The sequence below is a fragment of the Manis pentadactyla genome, chromosome 11 (assembly GCF_030020395.1).
Source record: "Manis pentadactyla isolate mManPen7 chromosome 11, mManPen7.hap1, whole genome shotgun sequence".
NCBI classification, from domain to species: Eukaryota; Metazoa; Chordata; class Mammalia; order Pholidota; family Manidae; genus Manis; species Manis pentadactyla.
Window position 1 is genome coordinate 97,907,618 of NC_080029.1, and position 21,588 is coordinate 97,929,205.

General features: G+C 37.7%; 1 protein-coding gene across 2 annotated transcripts in view; it reads right to left on the minus strand.

Moving 5' to 3' along the window:
- CEP152 (centrosomal protein 152) overlaps window positions 1-18,195 on the minus strand; it is an 84,702-nt gene extending 66,507 nt beyond the window's left edge. Inside the window, exons 1-8 of one of the 2 annotated variants that reach the window (XM_036924515.2) lie at window positions 18,048-18,195; window positions 17,444-17,499; window positions 15,247-15,428; window positions 13,348-13,441; window positions 3,741-3,844; window positions 3,441-3,513; window positions 3,081-3,359; window positions 1,997-2,162 (exon numbers count right to left, since the gene is read on the minus strand). In XM_036924515.2, the coding sequence (XP_036780410.2) occupies window positions 1,997-2,162; window positions 3,081-3,359; window positions 3,441-3,513; window positions 3,741-3,844; window positions 13,348-13,441; window positions 15,247-15,257 (727 nt within the window). In that variant the 5' untranslated portion in view covers window positions 15,258-15,428; window positions 17,444-17,499; window positions 18,048-18,195. The remainder of the gene's footprint in view (window positions 1-1,996; window positions 2,163-3,080; window positions 3,360-3,440; window positions 3,514-3,740; window positions 3,845-13,347; window positions 13,442-15,246; window positions 15,429-17,443; window positions 17,500-18,047) is intronic. The other variant, XM_036924516.2, reaches the window with a different exon arrangement.
- Window positions 18,196-21,588: the final 3,393 nt, after the last annotated feature.

The following is a 21,588-nucleotide window of genomic DNA, read 5'->3' on the forward strand; positions in this document are numbered from 1 at the left end:
GTTCTGTGCTGTGACTATTCCTTCTTCACTTCTGATTCTATTTATTTGTGTACTCTCTCCTTTTTTCTTAATAGTCTGGCTAGGGTTTTATCTATTTTGTTTATTTTCTCAAAGAACCAGCTCTTGGTTTCATTGATTTTTTTCCTATTGTTTTATTTTCTTTATTTTATTTATTTCTGCTCTGATTTTTAATTATGTCCCTCCTTCTACTTACTTTGTGTTTCATTTGTTCTTTTTCTAGTTGCTTTAATTGTGATTTTAGACTGTTTATTTGGGATTGTTCTTGTTTCTTGAGGTAGGCAATTAAAAAAGAATTTTGATGTCTTCTTGCAGAAGTCATTTTAGGGACTACTTAAAAATAATTGGGAAAAAAAAGAATAAAATGACTCATAGAAGGATAATGTTTCAACTACACAATGACCGATATTCTTCATTTTCTACTAGAGCAGTATTTCTACTTGCTAACAAATAAGCATTCTTTTTAAAAAGAGATATTGTTAAAACTAAAAAAAGAAAAAATAACCGAAGATTGAAAAGCTTGTTACAAGTCAAACTCCTAAACAGTCTACAAGCCACACTTATATTCAAACTCATTTTTTTAAACTCCTGTTGCTAAGAAACTATAATCACTAAATTTGGCACTGCTGTTAAGTTATTTAATTAACTCTCAAATGTCAAATTTAGACAAATGTATAACTTAAACAAAAAATAAATCAATTTCATAAAATGCAGATTGTTACAAAAATGATGAAAGGTTATATATACAGAAAGACCAGGAGATATAAACATAACTGAACACAGCGTAACTGAAACAGTAAACACCAGGATCTCAGGCCACTGTTGTGCTACTTATTTACTCAACCTAAAACCAGTTATGCTACACACACTGTCCACTTCCTCATCTCTTCATTCTACAAACACTCCTGAACAAAGAGAGTCCACTCCATATTTGCTGTTGACTCCTTCTGGGGAAAGTGAGTTCTGGCCTCCCCCTGTAGTTATCCTGTAGCTATCCTGTGATGGAAGCAGCCCTACGAAGTTGGAGCACAGAGTTCAGTTTGCTCTTTGGTATAGACCTGGAAACCCAGAATATCCAATACGACTTTCCCCTCTTTTTAAATGTAAAACAAAAAATTTGCTGTCAAACTCTAGAATCACACTGGCTCATAAACATGCACAACAATTAGAAGTTATCTCAAATACAAGAGAGTATGACAAGAGAATGGAAGTGGACATATGCAAGCTCTAATTCAGGTTAATCAGAATACAAGTTTTAGTTTTTAGTTTTGGATGTTTCATCTCCTCAAAATCTCCAGTAGCCCTTTTCTCATTCTTATACTTATATGTATACTATACAAAAGGAATTTTTTTGGCATGTGCTACACGACTACACCTGAAATAAAAGGCTAGTTCAAATTCTGAATGTAAAGTAATTTACATCAGAATTGCCTAATTATTACACTAAAACTCTAAAAATCAAAAGAAAACATTAAAGTGCAAATGGCTGATATACTAAATTACATTTCTATGTAATGAAAAATCTACGATTAAAAGGAAAACTATTTCCAAATTAGACTTCAGTAAGAAAAACATGAAGCCAGTGAAAAGTCTTAACCAACTAGAATGACTGAAATGAACAGTTGAGAAAAATTTAATTTTTTATTATGGAAAATTTCAAATACATAAGAAGGTAGAGAGAAGAGCACAGTAAATCCCTTGAACCACCACCCAGATTCAACTCATGGACAGGCTGTTTTCTCTGTATCTTACCCAAAACTACCCCTTAACAACATATTATTTGAAGTAAGTACCAGACTTCATAACACTTTAATCATAAATACTTCAGGATTTAACTCCAAAAGTAAGGTGTTCTTTAAAAAACAAAACACAATTTCATTATCATACTTTTAAAAAGTAGTAATTTTTGAACATGGTCTAAATGTTCAAAATTCTCCAGTTATTGTTAGTAAGAAAAAAATCCAAACTTGATACATACTTTCATTAGCTCCTAAAAATTGTTGTTGCAGGCCTTCAAAAGTGTCACTTCCCACTACCTCCTGGGCTGGTAAGACATTATTCTGAGCAGAAGACTGGTAAGGTTTATATGTCACTTTATATGGTTCCAAAGCTTGACAACTGGGACTTTGTGATGTGCCAAATTGCTATTACAAGATGATAAATGAAATTGACAATTAGAATTTGGCGTTTTCTTGAAAAATTATCTGGATTAGACATCTTAATTTGTTATAGTACTTTACTGTGATACAATTATATACATTTTTGCTTGAAAACTAACACTTATTGTTATTTAACACTGGTAATTGAAAGTTTGCAATATACAATTGCATGCATCATAATTGTTCTTTTAAGCACATAATTCCACAGTAACATTTAAGAATTCCAATAAGATAGTGTATAAGTATTTAAAAATGATTTAGATGACTCTAATATCTTAGAAACATAAAAATGCACATTAATAACAAGAACATGTGATACAAGTCCTCATATGTAATAAGTACTCCATGACTTCGTGGAATGAAAAACATTCTATAGAGCTAGAAGTGAGAGAAAATGATCACCTTAAAAAAAACAAAAAAAATGTCCTATCATTGGGTTACACAGAATAGCTGTTGGCAAAATAAGGCATTCATTGTCACTGAGAAAATCTAAAAAACAGCTAAGTGTGTTCTAAGGTCTTATTTCATTAAACATTCCCAGGGTTTTAAAAAAAGTGTTTTTTTCCTTACCATTCATCCTGTCTACTGCTATATCATCCCAAAACAGGTATCAGTTTTAAAGTGCTTAACTTAGAATTTGTTATAAGGGTGGTGAGCTAGAAAATCAAGGCAACTAACTGGTGTCATCTACATAGATTGACCATTTAAAACTGTATCAAGATAACTGAACACAGCTTCTCACTGAAGCACAGTGAAGTGGTAGAAGCCAGAAGCAGCAGTAAATGAGGGTAGTTATTCTTCGACAGATTTAACTTTAAATGTTTAATTTATGTTTCCATGAAGCCTCTATTTTAAAACTCTGATACACATACACAAATACTTGAAGACAAGTTCTTACAATACCTGAAAATGATTCCTATGAGGATCTGAAAATTTAATTACATTGGTTGGTTGGCTATTAAAGTCCTGCTTCTGACCATTGCTGTATGGCCTAAAGTTTTCAGGAAGGTGATATAAATCTGTCTGTTCATATTTGCTTGGAGGACTATAACCACTTCCACCTTCATCTCCGCCTTCTTCAGGACGGCACCCAGGATGCTGGTCTTCATTTTTACTTTGATTGTCTTCCCAATCATTGCCACTTTTCTCTCCAACATATATGTCCCGAATCTTATGATAGTCCTGTTAGATAACAAGAGTAAAACAAAAGCACTAAGATCTATTCCCACCCTCATTAAAATCATTATCACATCAGATACTTACATTTACAGTTTGAGATTTAGGCAGCACTTGATGCTCATTCCAGTTCACCTCCGATTGCTCAGAACAATGTGGTCTTGAGAAAAATCAATACTTTAGATTTATAGCCTATCATTTAGTTGGACACAGATATCACAAAGAACACCAATATCTTAACATTTTTTCCCACCAAACTTTACCTAAAAGCTTAAGACTTAAGACTACAATTTTCTAACCACATATATTATTTTTACCTGCAGAGAATGAAAGGAAAGAGGCTGAAAGAACTGTAATACACAAATGAAAGTGATTTCAGATCCTTACTCTCCGTCACTGCCATCCTCACTGCAGTCCAAAGAGTGGACCTCGGGCGAGGACAGGTCATCGTCCAGCATATCGTGGGGAAGGTCTGTGAGCAGCTGCTGCAACTGAGACAGAAAGTCAGCATCAATGTCACACCAAGTGAAACACAGCACGCCAAACCAAAGCTGTCTTGGAACAAGTGATTTTGACTGTAGAAGTCAAAGAAGGTCCTAAATCCTCCGTTTAATAAATGTCTTACATTCCACATGAATTATGTTCATCATTTCACTTGGGCGAAGGGGAATACATAATACTAGGATTTATATTAAAATTACATGAAAAGGCTTTTTTTATGTTACATGAAAACGCTTTTTCTCTACAAAGCTCTCAGATTTAAATACACATACCTTACAACAGAATTTAAAAACTTCTTTATGGAAACATAGCAAGTCATAATAATGACACAATCACAGTATTGTGTTATCACAGGGTGGACTTGAGTCTCAGAATCCTGTTCTACCAGTAAACGGACATTCCCCAGGGAACCTGAGAAGCCATCTGCTCTTTGCCCAGGTGGTGAGAATAGCAGCAGCAGGTGGCCTAGAAGCCCTTAAAAGCTCTAACAATGTGATAGAAGCCTCTGGGAGAGTAACTAATTAGTACACAGCCATCTAATTCCAATGATGAAAAGATATACAATACTCAGCTCTCGTGAAACAGATGAGTAAAAAGAGAGCTGTGAGATTGTTTTCTACAGATAGCATTCTCAAAGCATAACTCTAAAACTGACATAAAACATTTGACTTTGCTAATTTTTTCCTAGAAAAATCACATCTTTAGCATTTTGCCTATAAAAGCAGACAGAATAAATTCTTCCTATAAAAACAAAATAAAGTTATTCAAGTGTCAAACTGATAAAGAGATGATTTGTCTAATTTGTTGAATTTCAATACCTATCTGTAAGTGTCTTTCTTCAAATCCCAATATAATGTCTTAAAATTTAGTAACAATCAAAGATTTAAATATTATGTTACTAAATAGTAGGGAGACAGCTTATAATGACTTCCTTTGAAAATTAAGCATCAGTTAAATTAACAAGGTGACTGAGTCCCTGCATAGTGCTTAAATCAATCCCATAACACTATGCAGTGAGTGAATCTCAAAGATATTAAATGCCCTGTAAAACTTTAGGGGGAAAAAAATGAGATGCTTCTTAAGTCTATGGCAGGTGTTCTTTTCTCCCACTTTCTCTGTCTTAAGAGTATAAGAAATGAAATGTAGATACAAAACATATGAATTATATTTATGAACAAAAAACTGTCTTAAAAATATATATGGTAAAAGTTAAATAATCATATTCTACGAAGGGTCTGAAAGGAATGGTCCAATTGTTAACTGAGTTTTGGTGAAGTTAAATTTGGGAATATAAATGGGGTATGTGAGATGGGGAAAGGGGATACTTCCTCACTCCTATATATATTTCTAATATTCATCAGATTTTTTTTTAAAAAACTTTTCTCAATCCATTTGGTTCTTTAAAAATGAAACAAGAGAAATATATTTTATTCCAATGAAAAGTTACCTTCATCTCAAAGTTTATTTGATACTAATATTAACAACAAAGATTGATTTATTGGCCACCATGCAGGCTAACTGAAAAATCAGTTTGTGAATTAGCCATATCAGATTTGACCTCAAGATAAAAAGAATAAGAAACACAAAAGAAACAACATCAAAATCAAAACAACACATTGACATTAGTATGCTACATGCATGCCTCAGGTGAGAGGCAGCAGAGCGATTTGACAGACACAGAACTCACTAAGAAAAAAAAACACCTCTGAGGTCTTTCAAAAGTAGTCCAAACTGTTGTCAATAATTAGGCACCAGTGCTTTAAGGAAAAAGACTCCCCCATTTATATGGGGAAAAACAACAAAATAAATCTTTTATACTTACATTAAGTAAGGACTCCTGTACAGAAAGAATATTTTCTTCTAAACCTTCAGAGAAGTTCAAATACATAGCCTTATAATTCAGGGGAACTTGGACATGGACACCTGAACAGTACATGTTCCCCACACACAAAGATAGGAAAAACTACATAATAATTAAGTAGTTCTCACAGATTCCCTTGCAATACTACAAAATGAACAAAACTGGCATCGACGGAGGAAAATTAACTTGAGTTTATAAGCATTAAGCTCATCAAAATGCTTCTGGATTCAGAGGTAAACTTATCAACTAGCAAACTCATCCCTATAGTTGTTAGTGCCTTATAAAACATCTTACACGTGTGCTAACACTTTTAAATTGCTTCTTTCACCTTCAAAAATTTCTCCATCAAGTTCTTGGGCGTTAGCTGAGCATACCCTTTGGCTGCCGTAACTTTCAGGACAAGGAAATGAAATGAGGTGAGTCCCCCTAACAAGGCTGTTCAGCAACAAAATCTCACTTTCCAGGCTCCCATTTCCCAAAATGAAAGGGTGCGCTCCTCAAATACACAGACTGTCAAGCAGATTTTGCTTTTGGTCACTGCAACTTACACCATAACACACAGACTGGCCATATCAACGTATGCATGTTACCAAATAGAGAATTCTACAAACTATAGATTTTCCTTATTAAAGATCCACCCAAATACCAAATACAGTTTCAACAACCCTTTTCAATGACAAGACTTAATTCTGCTCATTACTAGCAAATTCAGCAGACTGCTTTTTGGTGGCAAATGCCATCTTCTCAGTGAAATATCACTCTGTATCTACTGAGTTTAATAATTAAAGAGATTCCTTCCTTAGAAAAAAAGATAATTTGCTATTGTTAAGGCTTCTACTGAAACGCATTCTAAACCATTCTATAAACTCCTGTCCCTTTACTACTTCATGTTTCTTCCCTAAAGAGAAAAAAATGAGGACACTTCACGCAAAAAAACTTCAGCAACAAAACACTTTACAATATAAAAACCCGTGTACAACATCTAAAAAGCCTATGTTAGGAGGACCGTAAAACAGAGAACACGTAAACCTTTTGTTAGGGTTTTCGACTTAAATTAACTAAACAGACTGTCTTCAGAGACTATAATCCTCGACATTTATGAGAGCAAGAGTTTCAGATTACAAACTGTACGTCTCTCCCAAGAGAAAAGCAGCAAATGGGGTAGCCAACATCCGTCTGGCTTGGCAGCACGTTACCTGAAAAGTACACTGAAAAGAGTCTGATATTTTAAAATACGAATTGTTAAACAATCCTCCCACGGATACACACGAAGCAGAACCTTCATTTTAACCTAAGAGCCAAGAAGCAGCATGGGCTGATAAAGGGCTAAAAAACCTGGCTGCTCCAGCTTTAGTTTATGAATTACTACGTGCAGAATTATTTTTAAAAATCTATTCCATTAGTTAAACTAAGTTTTACAGTGTTAGTGGGGAGACTTGTCTAAATTGCCACATATCTTAAAAAGATACATGGTGACATTTATTAGACAAATATCAGCTGCACTACAGATGCCATACAGAATGTTATCTGGGAAAGAACACAGTAGCTCTCCAAGACAAACCTTCCGCCTAAAAATAAGCAAACCAAGGCCCAGAGGAGGTCAGGGGCAGGCCCAAGAGAAGCGGTTGCAGTTCCAGAGCCAGTATCAGAACTGGAGTCTCTCCACTCCCACTCCTGTTTTTCCTATGTGACACTGAGTCGGTCACTGGAAGACACTAATTTCTATTTGTATACCATCAAGCTTCAGTTGGCCAAAGTTCAATGCTTTTGTTCCCATTATGACAATCCCTGAAAAATACCTGTATATTATGGGAAACATTCAAAGGCACAATCTAGATAAAGTATAAGAAAGTACTGAAGAGAAACATCAGAAAAAATATATGAAAATATAAAGCTCAACCATGTTTCTTTGATTTTCTTGAGTGATGACAAGAAAATTCCACTAAGTCAGTCACACAATATAAAATGTAAACAAATGGTAGCTTTACAACTCCCTCTAGTGGGAACAAAATATCAAGATGTTTCCACGATGACATCAAACAAGGCAGTTAAAAAGTGGAAAAAAGGCTATGTATGCAACAGAAACTTTACATCTAAAATACACGATTCCAAGCTCAGCTCAGCTTTGTTACTCTGTTAGAGAAGTACCAATCCAAAAACCAAGAGCGGTTCAAACCAGCACTGCCAGGTGCAGCTTTCCTCTGCCATCTGCTACTTAAACCACCTACCTTTCTACTCAAGATCATTTTCCAGGTTTCAAATATATCATCACTAACTGAACCATACCAGCAAGTATTATCTTGACATCAAAGATAACTAAGTACACATATGTACACACATGAGTTTAATATCTAAAACCAAACGATCATCACAGAGCTACTTCTGGTGACATTGCAGAAAGTACATGTATACCCAGCAAACCAAGATACCCATAACTTTGAAGCTTATAACAACCACTCCTGTCCCAATAATTACAACTATGTCTCTGTAATATCCGACGATGAAATCATACAGTATAATGATTTTAGGTGAGAAATATTCTATGAAATCACATTGTTACATTATGAGTGAGTTAATAAAAGAACTTTTGAATTCCCCTTCTCTGGGCCAGCTTGACAAGTGAAAGTTTGCCTAGAATACTCTGGATGAAGCCTACTTAGTCGTAAGAAGGACAACTACATCAGTAGTTCTCAGGTGATACAGCAAGAGAGCAATGTGCTCCAGTAAGTTATGAAGAATATGAATGACTTGAATACTAACTGACGTGACACCAAATGTCCGTGGTATCACCACCTTTACTTACCTGCACCCCAATCTGCTCTGTTGATTGTGCAGGAAATGGAGTTTCAGGTGAAAGTCTGGATGAGGCTGTGGGTTATGATGCACTTCTCTGCTATGCCTTGACCCACAGGGGCCAAATTTTACTAAGATAACATTTAGAATGAATGATTCTACTGCCTTACTTTTCTATGGAATTCTTGGAAGTTTTATTCAAAATATGGGTCTATTCATGGACGTATGTTTTGAGATACCATTGGGCTAAATATCCTCTGAATATTGAATCACTTTACCACATACTTTCCTCCTCTGAAGATTAAAACACTTTCTCCACTTGCTCTTCAATGTAAACAATGGAGGGAATAGAAATGGAAAAGACAAGATCGTAATTGTAGAGCTGTTAATTAGGATGGCATGCTGGTTGAAATTTGGCTTATTCACTGACTGATGGGCAAGTGTGGACGTTATACCAACTGACCCCAAAGCACCAAAATTAAACTCAGTTGTATTTAAAAGCATGTTGTATTAGCACCTGGCCATTCACACCAGAAGGTCAAAATCAGGACTATTTGCCATTTACAGAGAGAGGACCTCACAAACCCTTAGCAGGGAAGGCTATGAGTCAGATATGTCCTGATTAGCCAGCCCTACTGCACATCCTGGGGAATACAGCCATTCCTCCTACTTAAGTGAATTGAATACCACGTGATCCAGTAAGTAAAGAAGCAACACGCATTGGCCAGCTGCTGACTTCTAACCCAGCCACCACCCACCAAGCTACCAACAAGGCAGGCAGGAAAAGACTATTCTCTTCTTTAACCTCTTAAGGCTGTGGCTGTTCTGCTATTACAGGATTAGGGGGACTGAGGAGGTTGAAAAGGCTTCTAGCTATGCAAACAAACTTAGTTTTACTCCACCTACTTATTATTTTAATTTGCAGTGATGAAATATACATACACCTTTAATAAATAATCCTGAATTTTGTTGCTGAAAATCTGAAACCCTCTAGCCTCCCACCTCACTTCTTCCCTTACAGCAATTTAAAATAAGTAGAAAGACTTTTTATTAACATGAATCATAATCACTATATTAGGTAGTCATTATTCTTTTCTTTCATCTGCTAGAAACACTCATTCCTAGATAGTGCATCTCTTAAAAGCTCCTTTTCCTCTGGGAATTCCCTACCCCAGCATATTATCAAGTGATCCCAATGGCTATTTTCTGTATCTTCTAGAATGAACTGCCTTTTTACCTACTATGCCCTATGAAACTTACACCACACAATACCCCCAGCAGTAAGTTCTCTCTAGTACCTTACCTATCTCTTTAATATCTTTCTCAATGAAAAATCACCTGTCATATTACTTTTTCTTCTTCTTTAAAGTCTACTCTAGTAATTACTTAAACTGATCCTCTCAAGAATCCCAGTAGCTAAATTCCAGTGAGCTATCTAAAGCATTCAGGGTCATGAAAACCCCATGCTGTGAGTTCACGGAGAAACAGAAAATCCTCATCTCCATCCTTTCCACAGCTGTCATGAAGGATTCTGTCAGAATCCGGAAACCCTGGCCAGGGTCACAAACTCCAGTGCTCTCAGAGGTCTGGCAGAGAACTTACGAGAGAGAGGCTGGCAGGTCCAAGCGCCCAAGTCCATGTCGTATGATAGGTGGGGCTGGGGGTCAGCTGGGACGGAGAGGCAGTGCTTGGCTCCAGCCTGCCTGCTGCCATGTGCAGACATAGGCAGCATGTGGCCAGGGCTCAGGACATTTTAAGACAAGCCAGAAACTCTGTATTGTTACATGAAATTTTCCGATCTTTAAATACAATCTTTAAATAAATTGAATACAGGTTCAATTTTTTAAAAACACTGTGCAACCCAACAATTACATGTCTGTGGGCAAAATCCACCACACTGCCAGTGTTCTCTCTCTGCCCTAACTCTACTGCCAGCCACACAGGCAACTGACCCTATTCCTTCCTTCCTGTTAATGTTGATGGTCCCCAGTACCTATTAGAAAGGATTATTTTACACATTAGAAAATAGGTCATATTGAGCAAAGCCTCAGTAAAAAAGAAGCCTGCTATAGTCAGTCAAGAAATTTGACTCAGACTTAAAAGCAGTCATAACAAGGAAACTGACTTCCCCCAAATGCTACTATTACTACTGCCACCATTTACTTAACAGTTACTTTTGTGACATGAATTCTGTTAAACACTTTATACACTTTAAATATATGTGTACACATATATATACATATATACATAAATATGCAACTTATACACAAATAATATGATCTCCTCCTCTTACTCCTTTCCTCCTTTAGTCTATTCACCACACAGCAATTAGAAAGATCCTTCAAAAATGTGATCAGATATTGCTTCCCTGCTTAAAATCCTCCCCTGGCTTCCCACTGCTCCTAGAACAAAATACAAACAACTTACCATGACATACGATGATCTGGCTCAGTCACCTCTTCACCTCATCTCTACTGTTCACCTTTTGCTCACAAATCCCAACACCTCAGCCTTCTGGCTACTCTACAGATATACAGGGTCTCTTCCAGGCTTCCAAGCTTTACACTCGTTGGTGTCTTGGCCTAGAATATTCTTCCTTAGACTTCTGTATGGCTGCTCGTTCTCATGAGTCAAGTCTCAGCTCAAACATTTCCTCTTTCAAGAGACCTTTACCCATCAGTTCCCTTGCAGTTACTTTAATATCACCCTATTTAGTTTCCCTATCATTTATCAATGCTTAATTATTTTATTCACCTCAGATTGTATTTTATTCATCTGTTTACTTGTTTACTTTCTGCCTCTACTAGTATGTACACTGCCTGCAGCAAGGAACCTTGCTGGACTTGTTCAAAGCAAGACTCTAAATAAGGCCTCCACTAAGTCAATCACTACCCCGTAAATGAAAAGATGTTAAGGAATCTAAGCATTTCTCTGATGGAATCATTCAATTTATGTTTTATTCTAGTCTCAGAAAAGGAAACATTCCACTCATCCACCTTTTAGAAGTCCAAATACTGATTAGGTTTTAAGGGTTAAAAAAAAAAAAGAACTATAAATTCCTTCAAAATGTCATGATGATATAATATTGATCAGGAAATAAAATGGTTTAAGATTGGGTTTAGGATGTGAAACAAATACTAACAGAATTAAAGGAGGAAATAGAATGCAATGCATTCACTTTAAGAGACTTCAACACACCACTCACTCCAAAGGACAGATCAACCAGACAGAAAATAAGTAAGGACACAGAAGCACTGAACAACACATTAGAACAGATGGACCTAACAGACATCTACAGAACTCTATACCCAAAAGCAACAGGATACACATTCTTCTCAAGTGCACATGGAACATTTTCCAGAATAGACCACATACTAGGCCACAAAAAGAGCCTCAGTAAATTCAGAAAGATTGAAATTCTACCAACCAACTTCTGAGACCACAAAGGTATAAAACTAGAAATAAATTGTACAAAGAAAACAAAAAGGCCCACAAACACATGGAGGCTTAACAGCATGCTCCTTAAATAATCAATGAACAAATTAAAACAGATCAAGCAATATATGGAGACAAATAAAAACAATAGCACAAAGCCCCAACTTCTGTGGGACGCAGCAAAGGCAGTTCTAAGAGGAAAGTATATAGCAATCCAGGCCTATTTAAAGAAGGAAGAACAATCCCAAATGAATAGTCTAAAGTCACAGTTATTGAAACTGGAAAAAGAAGAACAAATGAGGCCCAAAGTCAGCAGAAGGAGGGACATAATAAAGATCAGAGAAGAAATAAATATAATTGACAAGAATAAAATAATAGAAAAAATTAATGAAACCAAGAGCTGGTTCTTTGAGAAAATAAACAAAATAGATAACCCCCTAGCCAGACTTATTAAGACAAAAAGAAAATCTACACTAATAAACAGAATCAGAAATGAGAAAGAAAAAATCAATACAGACACCACAGAAATACAAAGTATTATTAGAGAATACTATGAAAAACTATATAGTAACAAACTGGATAACCTAGAAGAAATGGACAACTTTCTAGAAAAATACAACCTTCCAAGGCTGACCCAGGAAGAAACAGAAAATCTAAACAGACCAATTACCAGCAATGAAATAGAATTGGTAACCAAAAAACTACCCAAGAACAAAACCTTCATACCAGATGGATTCACCGCTGAATTTTATCAGACATCTGGAGAAGAAATAATACCCATTCTCCTTAAAGTTTTCCAAAAAATAGAAGAAGAGGGAATACTCCCAAACTCATTCTATGAAGCCAGCATCACTCTAATACCAAACCAGGCAAAGACACCACAAAAAACGAAAACTACAGACCAATATCCCTGATGAACATAGATGCAAATATACAAAATATTAGCAAACCGAATTCAAAAATACATCAAGAGGATCATACACCATGACAAAGTGGGATTCATCTCAGGGATGCAAGGATGGTACAACATTCGAAAATTCATCAACATCATCCACCACATAAACAAAAAGGACAAAAACCACATGATCATCTCCATAGATGCTGAAAAAGTATTTGACAAAATTTAACATCCATTCATGATAAAAACTCTCAACAAAATGGGTATAGAGGGCAAGTACATCAACATAATAAAGGCTATATCCAGCCAATATCATACTTAACAGCAAGAAGCTGTAAGCTTTTCCTGTAAGATCAGGAACAAGACAAGGATGCCCTCTCTCCCTGATTCTATTCAACATAGTACTGGAGGTCCCAGCCACAGCAATTAGGCAACACAAAGAAATAAAAGGCATCCAGATTGGTAAGGAAGAAAACTGGGTTTAGGTTTTTTTCTGAGTCACTTACCTCTTTCTCCCTTTCATAGTCTTCTTTGTCATATTCATCCTCTTCATTTTGTGTCTGCAGTGCTACACTGCCAAAGTCTAATGACATGGTCCTCCTGCAGGACGAGAAAGATGTTCGGTTTCTAAATATCCCATATAATCTTCCCAGACCAAACTACACAAGGGGTGCCATACACAAAAAGACAACAGCAGCCGGGAAGAAGATACATGTCACTCACATGTTACACATGGTTAGTATTCCAAATATAAAGACGGTTTTTAGAAATTGCAATTCACACAAAATAGAAAAAATGCAAAAAGCTAATAAACTTATGACTAGACCTTTCTAGGGATCTGAGAAATATAACTTAAACAGTAAGATTTTTATCCATAAAAAAAATATGGTCATCTTAATAAACTAAAAATGTACCAAAACATAAAACTGTTCAGATTACGCTGTTTCCAATTTGATGTATTAAATATGGCAAAGGTAGTATCCTCCACAATTCACTTCATTCTTTGATGACCACACAGCCAAACATCACGTTTTACACAGAGAGCCACTAAATCCTGAGTTAACGAGGGCTACCCAAAAACCATTTCCGTCCTGGTAAACTCCATATAGCACACAACAAAAATATACATGCTAAATGTCTGCTCTTAAGCTGGATAAAATCAGGGTTCTGGCAAAAAATACTCAGGAGAAACACAAGTGAAGGCTGTGAAGCTATACCACTGTGGGGTTTCAGTTCCAAAAACAACAGCGAGAGTCCCCTGGGGGGTGCAACTGCTGGGGCAGAAGCAACAGTGGGAGATGGCTTTCAAGCACTTACCGTCAAAAGGCTGCTGATGAGTTGAATTATACTTAGGGATCCTGACACTAGAAAGAAACCACCCCAACTTCAAAGCTCTAAACAATCTGGACAAAAACACTGGCAGACATCATCAATTACCCAGCCTAATACTGCCCTCCATTCAGCCCACAACTCTACATGCCAATGAAACGCTTTTGATGGGAGCCAGAGCCCCTACTCATTGACTACAGTGTTTTCCAGGCTCTAAGGTCATTAAATTGGAAGTGAAATAGGAAGGAAAAACCCAGCAATCCAAATGCATTTTACCATGAAAAACTTAGCTTCCTCATGTTAACGGTTGAAAGCTACTTTAAGTCAAGGGCTCTATAGCAAAAGATACTCCATTTCATCAGATCTAAGTCATCCTTGACTATATGACATAGTACCACTTGCACCACTAAGAAAAAGATTTGGCCAATTGCATTATAACACATCATTAATTTTAAAATGCAGCTGGATTTTGTAGATGTTAAAATGTGAAAAGAAAATGTGCACTTTAGATCAAATATGTATTACAGATTAACATAAGTATGAATTTCAATGCCCCAAATCCCTATAGTCTGAGTTTTTGTTAGTTTTTCAAGGACTAAATTATATTTCTTGGCCAAACTCCAATCTGCAGTCTGTCTTCTTTATCCCTTTCTCTCTGGTCCCTACATGCAGCTCATCCCTTTCAATTCTATCAACTCAAACCCCTCATATCACTGTAAATTCTTCCATCCTCTTAGGCCAGACCTGCTCCTTTCTATTCTTGTGCCAGGGTGAAAAGGAGAAAGAACATGTGTACTCTTTCACCAGAAGGAAAAAATATGAGCTTGGGGAACCTAAACCTTGTCCCCACCCAGCAGCTACAAGAACCCTCTTGTACATACCAGCATAAGATGGAGATCTGACTGACAGTGGGCCTATAATACAGATGAAGAGGTGAGGGAAAAACACTCATACAAGCTCATGTCCCTAGGGTTTTTTTCACTATTGAAAGTGGACATCAAGTCTGCAGAATAGATAAGGAAAATACTAGCCCATTTAAATCCTGGCTCTTTAAAAGAAATTAAATTAAACTGGACCTTAAAGACATAGCTGAATTCTCCAGGCAGAGTTATTTTTCTTGCTTCTGATTGTTAAAATATTATCCTCTTCCTCTGCATTTTATAGTTAAAGCCAGAATATGGAATTTGGGTTAATTTCTCCTTTATTATGTAAAAGAAGGGAGGATTTTTTCCGATCCTTCACCAATCTTCCATCAATTCTTAGTGAATATTAAAAAAGAACATTAAGATTTTTATAAGAGCCAATTGCTAAATACAACTATTTTAAATAAAATGCTGTTTTTCTCACACAATAGTAAATTCCACACTCTTTCATTTTTAAGCGACAAGAATTAAAAGACCAGTTTTTTTTGAATGGCATTTCAAATCCAAACCACGTCATTAAAGAAAATGTCTAAAAACCAAAGACCCAAATCTCTATCCACTGGGGAGGAAAAGGTACAAGTAAGATTTCTTTCTGAAAAGTGCAAACAATCAGAGACTTTAAGAAACTATTTAAAGCATAAAAGGAAATTTCATACTTATGTGGTTAAGAAAAAAGACTAAAAAGGTAATAGAATTTTAACTATAATTTAAAGTAAATGCAAATGTTTTTCTTCAACCTACTAATCACTACCAATTATAGTACCACTGCTGTCAGAGACTACCAATATTCAGAGAGACTGCTTTAGGAAAAAAAAAAAAAGTAAGACAGTAAACCCAGAAGCCAAAAAGGAAAAATTGACAGAAACTTAACTACAGAAAAATAAAATTTGTATATGACAAAAGACATTAGCAAGTCACATTTATGTATGGAAAAATATATCACTAACAAAGTCAAAAGATAAAATAATGAGAAAAAGACAAAAACTTTTTAAATGAACTACTGTGACAATTTATTAAAAAAAGAAATGCAAATATTCAATTAACTTGAAAAGATGATTAAGCTCATGAAGAATTCAGTGTACCACTTAAACAATGAGATATGATTTTCAATCACTAAATTGAAAAAACTAGATAATGCCTTAGTGGTAGCTATTTAAAGGAAACAGGTATCCTCATGAATTGCCGATTAAACTATGATCTATGAAAATCACCTTGAAAACGACCAATATTGATATACTGAAAAAAGAAGATTTGCCCTAGTAGAAGTACTTTTGTATAAATTTGGCAATACTATGCCACTAATAAAAATAAAATATTTTTGTATTTATTGAGTGACGATTTAAAAAAATCAAGATGCAGAATAAATGTACAATATTTTTTTTAATAGCAAGCTGGTTAATACCTTCTTCCTAGATAGATAATTTAGCATCTACTGTGTGACAGATTATACCCCAGATGTATCTAAGACATGGTACCAGCCATGGGGAGTTTACAGTTCCTTAATGTAAATAGTTACAATGATACATTGTAATAAATTCTGTAATAGAGGAAAATATAAAACACACATTAACTTAGCTTAAGAAAGGAAGGCTGAGAGTTTCACAAAAAGAAAAACTTCAGATTAGAAATAAATTTTAAAGGACATAATATGGCTGTTAAGTGGTTAAGAATGAGGGCATTCATTCAGACAACCTGGGCTCAATTCTCCTATTTATCAGCTGTGTAATCCTGAGCAAACTGTTTCTATTTCTTTGTTAATAAAATGAGGGTAAAAATAGTACATAGGGCAAAGACTGGTTATGAGTATAATGCATTTAAACTGCTTAGTACTGCATACCAATCAATACATTTTAGTTTTATTCTTATGACACTATTACCTATGAATAAGAATATGCCAACTACAAAAGAGGTTAAAGGAAAAAGAGCATGCAGTGTATCTGAGAAAAGTTGAATATAGCTTGTGGGAAACCTTACTTCAAATAATGCAACCTCTTCTGGGATGAAAATGCCAATCCCATAACCCCACGGAACTAGTCACTCTTTTACACTTTCAAACCATATCTCTTATACTTTTCTATGGCATTCACATATCTAGGGAGTGCACATAAAATGTCACCCGTTGTGAAGGATATGCCTAAATTCATCATAAATCAGACGCAAACTCATGGCTATAAGATACAAGAGGTTAAGTGCAATAAGGGGAATTGTAAGGGCCCTAAGAGGAAATTCTACATACTTGCTTACATGCCAGCTTCCCTTCTAGAATGGAAATGGCCAGGGCACACTAGCCTGTTTTAGACTTGCACTGCCAGGTTTAGGAGGGCTATTCAATCATTCAGCAATTACTTACCAATCACTGTTCAAGATCACAAAGTTGAACAGGACTTGGAGTGAAAGAAAACAGACCTATAAAAAATGATGAAAACAATCTGTGATAAGTGCTAATGACAGCAGCTTGTACAGATCGATTCAGGGTGCCCAGAAGATGCACCCACAGAATAAACGAAAAGAATAAATCAATGGTCTTATCAAGGAACTCGGTTTCGCCCTAACTACCGCACAACAAATAGGTACCGCGAGACCGAAGGTGCACGGAGCCTAGGATGCCTGGGCTGCTGGCTTTGGCTGCCAGCGTCACATAGCACTCGGTCAACACGTGCACAGAGCACCCACTGTGAGCCAGGCGCGATGCCTGGGTGCCCACAGCGGGGGTCACCAGTATAGTCTCAGGGCTAGCCCAGCAGTCTGGAGAAGGTGAGGAGGGCTTCCCAGATTTCACGTCTAAGCAGGATCTTGGGGTTTCGATGACACTTCAAAGTCAAGGGCTGAGTCCCGCAACCCGTGGGTTTGGGAAGGGGGCGGGTCTGCCCTCTCGGAAGCCTCAACCAAAATCCCGACGACCCTGCACCTCCTCCAATCCCAGACCCAAGCCCCGCCGCAAAGCGAAAACTCACCGGAGGCCAGGGATGCTGTCACTGTGGGACAACCTTAGTCCCTGCCGAAAACCTATTTCTAGCAATCCCCCTTACCCTGGCCCTAATCAGCCAGCTCCTTCCTAGTCACAACCAAACCAGGGAGCCGAGGCCATTGAGGGGCAGCCGCCTTCTTCAATCACCCGCCAGAAGGTGTCTGGTGGGCGGGACCATTCAGGCTGAGGCGGGGCGTAGAGCGGAAGTCTCCGCCTTTCCCAAACTAGGTTGAGAAGTCCGCCTGCAGTTGAAAAGGCAAAGCTGTTTGAAAGCGGGCGCCAGAGGTGGCGGGAAGCTCCTCCTGTGCGTTCATTGGTGGATTCGTGAGCCAATTATGAAAGTGTTAACTCTGGAGAGGGCGGGCTTATCGGTTGCCTAGAGATGCCCAGGCTCCTGGCCTTCCGCCCTCAGCGAGGAGGAATGGGCCTGCCCGTCATCCCCGCCCTTTGCGGCTTCCCTGACCACCTGGTGCAGGAGGCTGGTGCGGTGACACGGTCACCCCCGTGCTGCCCTCTCCTAAACCCCAGTTCTCGGCTGCAGCACACTGAATCCCTCACTCCCCCACTGAACCCTCAACCTTGAAGGATTTTGCATTTGCACTTATGACTTTCCAAGTTGCCTGCTTCCCCATCACGTAAACAGCTTTAAATATCGTTTTACTTTGTCTTCTTGTTTACTAGGTCCTGCCTGGTGTGAATTTGTGTTTCTTTAACTACTGATGAGATGGCACATTTTCCCACGTGTTTAGTCACTACCTGAATTTCCTCAACCGTTGAATGTTCTCGTGACTTGGGTAAGTTAACCCCGTCTTTTAAGACAGCACTGCCCACTCTACAGTAAAGCCCGTTACTGTGTCCACCTTCTGTGGTTAAAAGCGTTCAGGTGAGTATCAAGGTGATTGTTGCAGTATGTTCGCATATCTTTTTAACCCTTTCCCATATACACTACATGAGTAAAATGATTTTTCAAGGCTCTTCATAATCTGGCCAGTGCTCCTTTGCTACCTCACTATCCCACCCCATCAACTAGCGCAAAGGTCTGCCATGTAACGCATATTCAATCTGCAGCAACAGATGAGTAAATCGCTGCTAGGCTGCCTAGGTTTCTCGGGGGGCTATTATTCCGCCCAAGCGCTTTCACCTCAATTGTCCTACCTTACCTCTCCACCTACTCAGCCTTCTAGTTAGATGAGCACCCCCTCTATCTTGACACATACCTCCCTCCCTTGGCAGAAATGATCTCTTCTGCCTCTCTACACTGTGTATATATCTATTATAGTTCTTATTATCTTCCATAACTGGTTGTGTTTCTGTTTCACTAGGGCCAATGTTAGGATCTTGAGGTACTTACTTTGCCTCTTGGACATTTAGCATGTCTCATGGTACTCAAAACAAATATGTTACAAGAGTACATAAATGAGTGAACAAATGAAGGTTTTTATGCCAGAAAAAGCAAATAAAAGCCATTCAAGTAAATGGAAGCTGTTGAAACCTGAACCAAGGTATCTGTTAGCGAGAACCAGGCTTAGGGACTGTTTGCCTCTCACTGAGGTCCATTAGCAAGCTGCGTGTAATGTCCTGTGCTACGGGGTAAGATGGAATGCTACAACAAGAAAGCTAAATAATCCCTGCTCACAAACAACTGTTTCGTAAAGAGATGAAAACATAAAAATGTAAGGGGAAAGCACATGAGGAGACGGTGTTTAACACCCTTAAGTGGTGCTTAGGAATTTGATTTATTCTTTATTTTGCTTCTTTTGTGACTTGTGTGCTTAAGTCTCACTTATATTTTATACATGGTGATAAGCACTGGATTTGGAGATAAAGGAGCTGTGCTCAATTTCTGTTTGTCTCACATTAGCTGTGTAGTTTGGGGCAAGTCAGGTTTTTGGGGTGGGTCATCTTCTGCTGTAAAATGGGATACTAATCCCTGTCTGAACCCCTCATAGGGTTGTTGTGAGGATCAAATGAGCTTGTGTCTTGTGAAAGAATTCAGCATACTCTAAAGCACTGTACAAGGGGTTTAAACATCATCTCCTCATGTGCTTTCCCCTTATATTTTATGTTTTCATCTCTCTACAAAATACTTGTTTGGAAACAGGGATCACTTAGCTCTCCTGCTGTAGAATTCCATCTTACCCCTTGGCACAGCACAGTACACACAGCTCGCTGATGGACTTCAGTAAGAAGCAAAAAGACTCTAACCCCGATCACCTCCCCACCATCCCAGGCCCTGGCCATACCTTATGGGGTCAAAAGTGAGCACTAGACGACCCTACCTGGGACAACCTCACTCCCTTCCCAGGTAACAAAAGTAAGACTCCATGAAACTGAGTCAGCTGACAACCATATAGAAGAGAAACGGGCGACTTTTTTATACTTTTCTACATTTTATGGGAAATATGTTACTTCCATAGCTGTATCATCCCTATGGTGGAGCCTAGACTGAAGATCATGAACTTCTACCACTCAGAGCATGGATCTGCCTGATTCCCACATTTTGTGAAGTCTGGCAGTCAGCTTTTCCTTGGCTTCTGTGATAAAACATCTTCTGACTTGAGCTGGCTTGGGTCACATAGAAGTTGAATAGTGTCCCCCAAATTACATGTCCACCCAGAATGCCAAACATGACCTTATTTGGAAATAGGGTTTTTGCAAATGTAATTAAAATTAGGTCATACTGAATGAGGGTGGGCCCTAAATCTAATGACTGTTGTCCTTGAAAGAAGAGAAGAGGACACAGAGAGAAACCAAGGAGAAGACAGCCTTGTGAAGATGGAGGCAGAAATTGGAGTTGCGTGTAGTAATATCTCACTGTGGTTTTAATTTGCATTTCCCTACTGGCTAATGATGTGGAATATATTTTCATATGTTTATTTGCCAACAGTATATCTTCAGTGAAATGTTCTGTTCATTTTTTTTTTGCTTATTTTCTAATTAGATTATTTTACAGTTGCATTTTAAGAGTTTTTAATATATTCTAGATACAAGCCCTTTGTTGGATATGTGGCTTACAAATATTTTCTCGCAGTCTATACTCTGTTAAGTAAAGACAAGAGAGTCTTTCACAGAGCAAAATTTGTAATTTTGATGAAGTACAACATACTGGTTTTTCATTTAATAGATCATGTCAAATCTAAGAACTCTTTGCGCAGCCCTATATCCTAAAGATTTTCTCCTGTGTTTTTCTTTCCTGAAAGCTTCAGTTTCACATTTTAGAGTCCAAAATCCATTTGAGTTAATAATGTTTACGTGAAGTGTGAGGTTCATTCTTTTGCTTACAGATATCCAGTTGCTCCAGCCATTTGTTGAAAGGCTATCCTTCATCCATGAAGTATAATATCCCAAGCCTCCTCCTTTTGAAGTCACAAGGGCTGGTAGAGTCCCTCCACTGGAGGCCGCAGCTCCTAAAAGGCAGCCCTTCCATAGAGCTCTCTCTCCAAATTGGGCCCCTGCTCCCTCCCCTTACCCCCTTGCTGGCCCCAGGGCACTGCCTCCTCCCTGGTGGTTTCCCCAGCTCTGCCCAC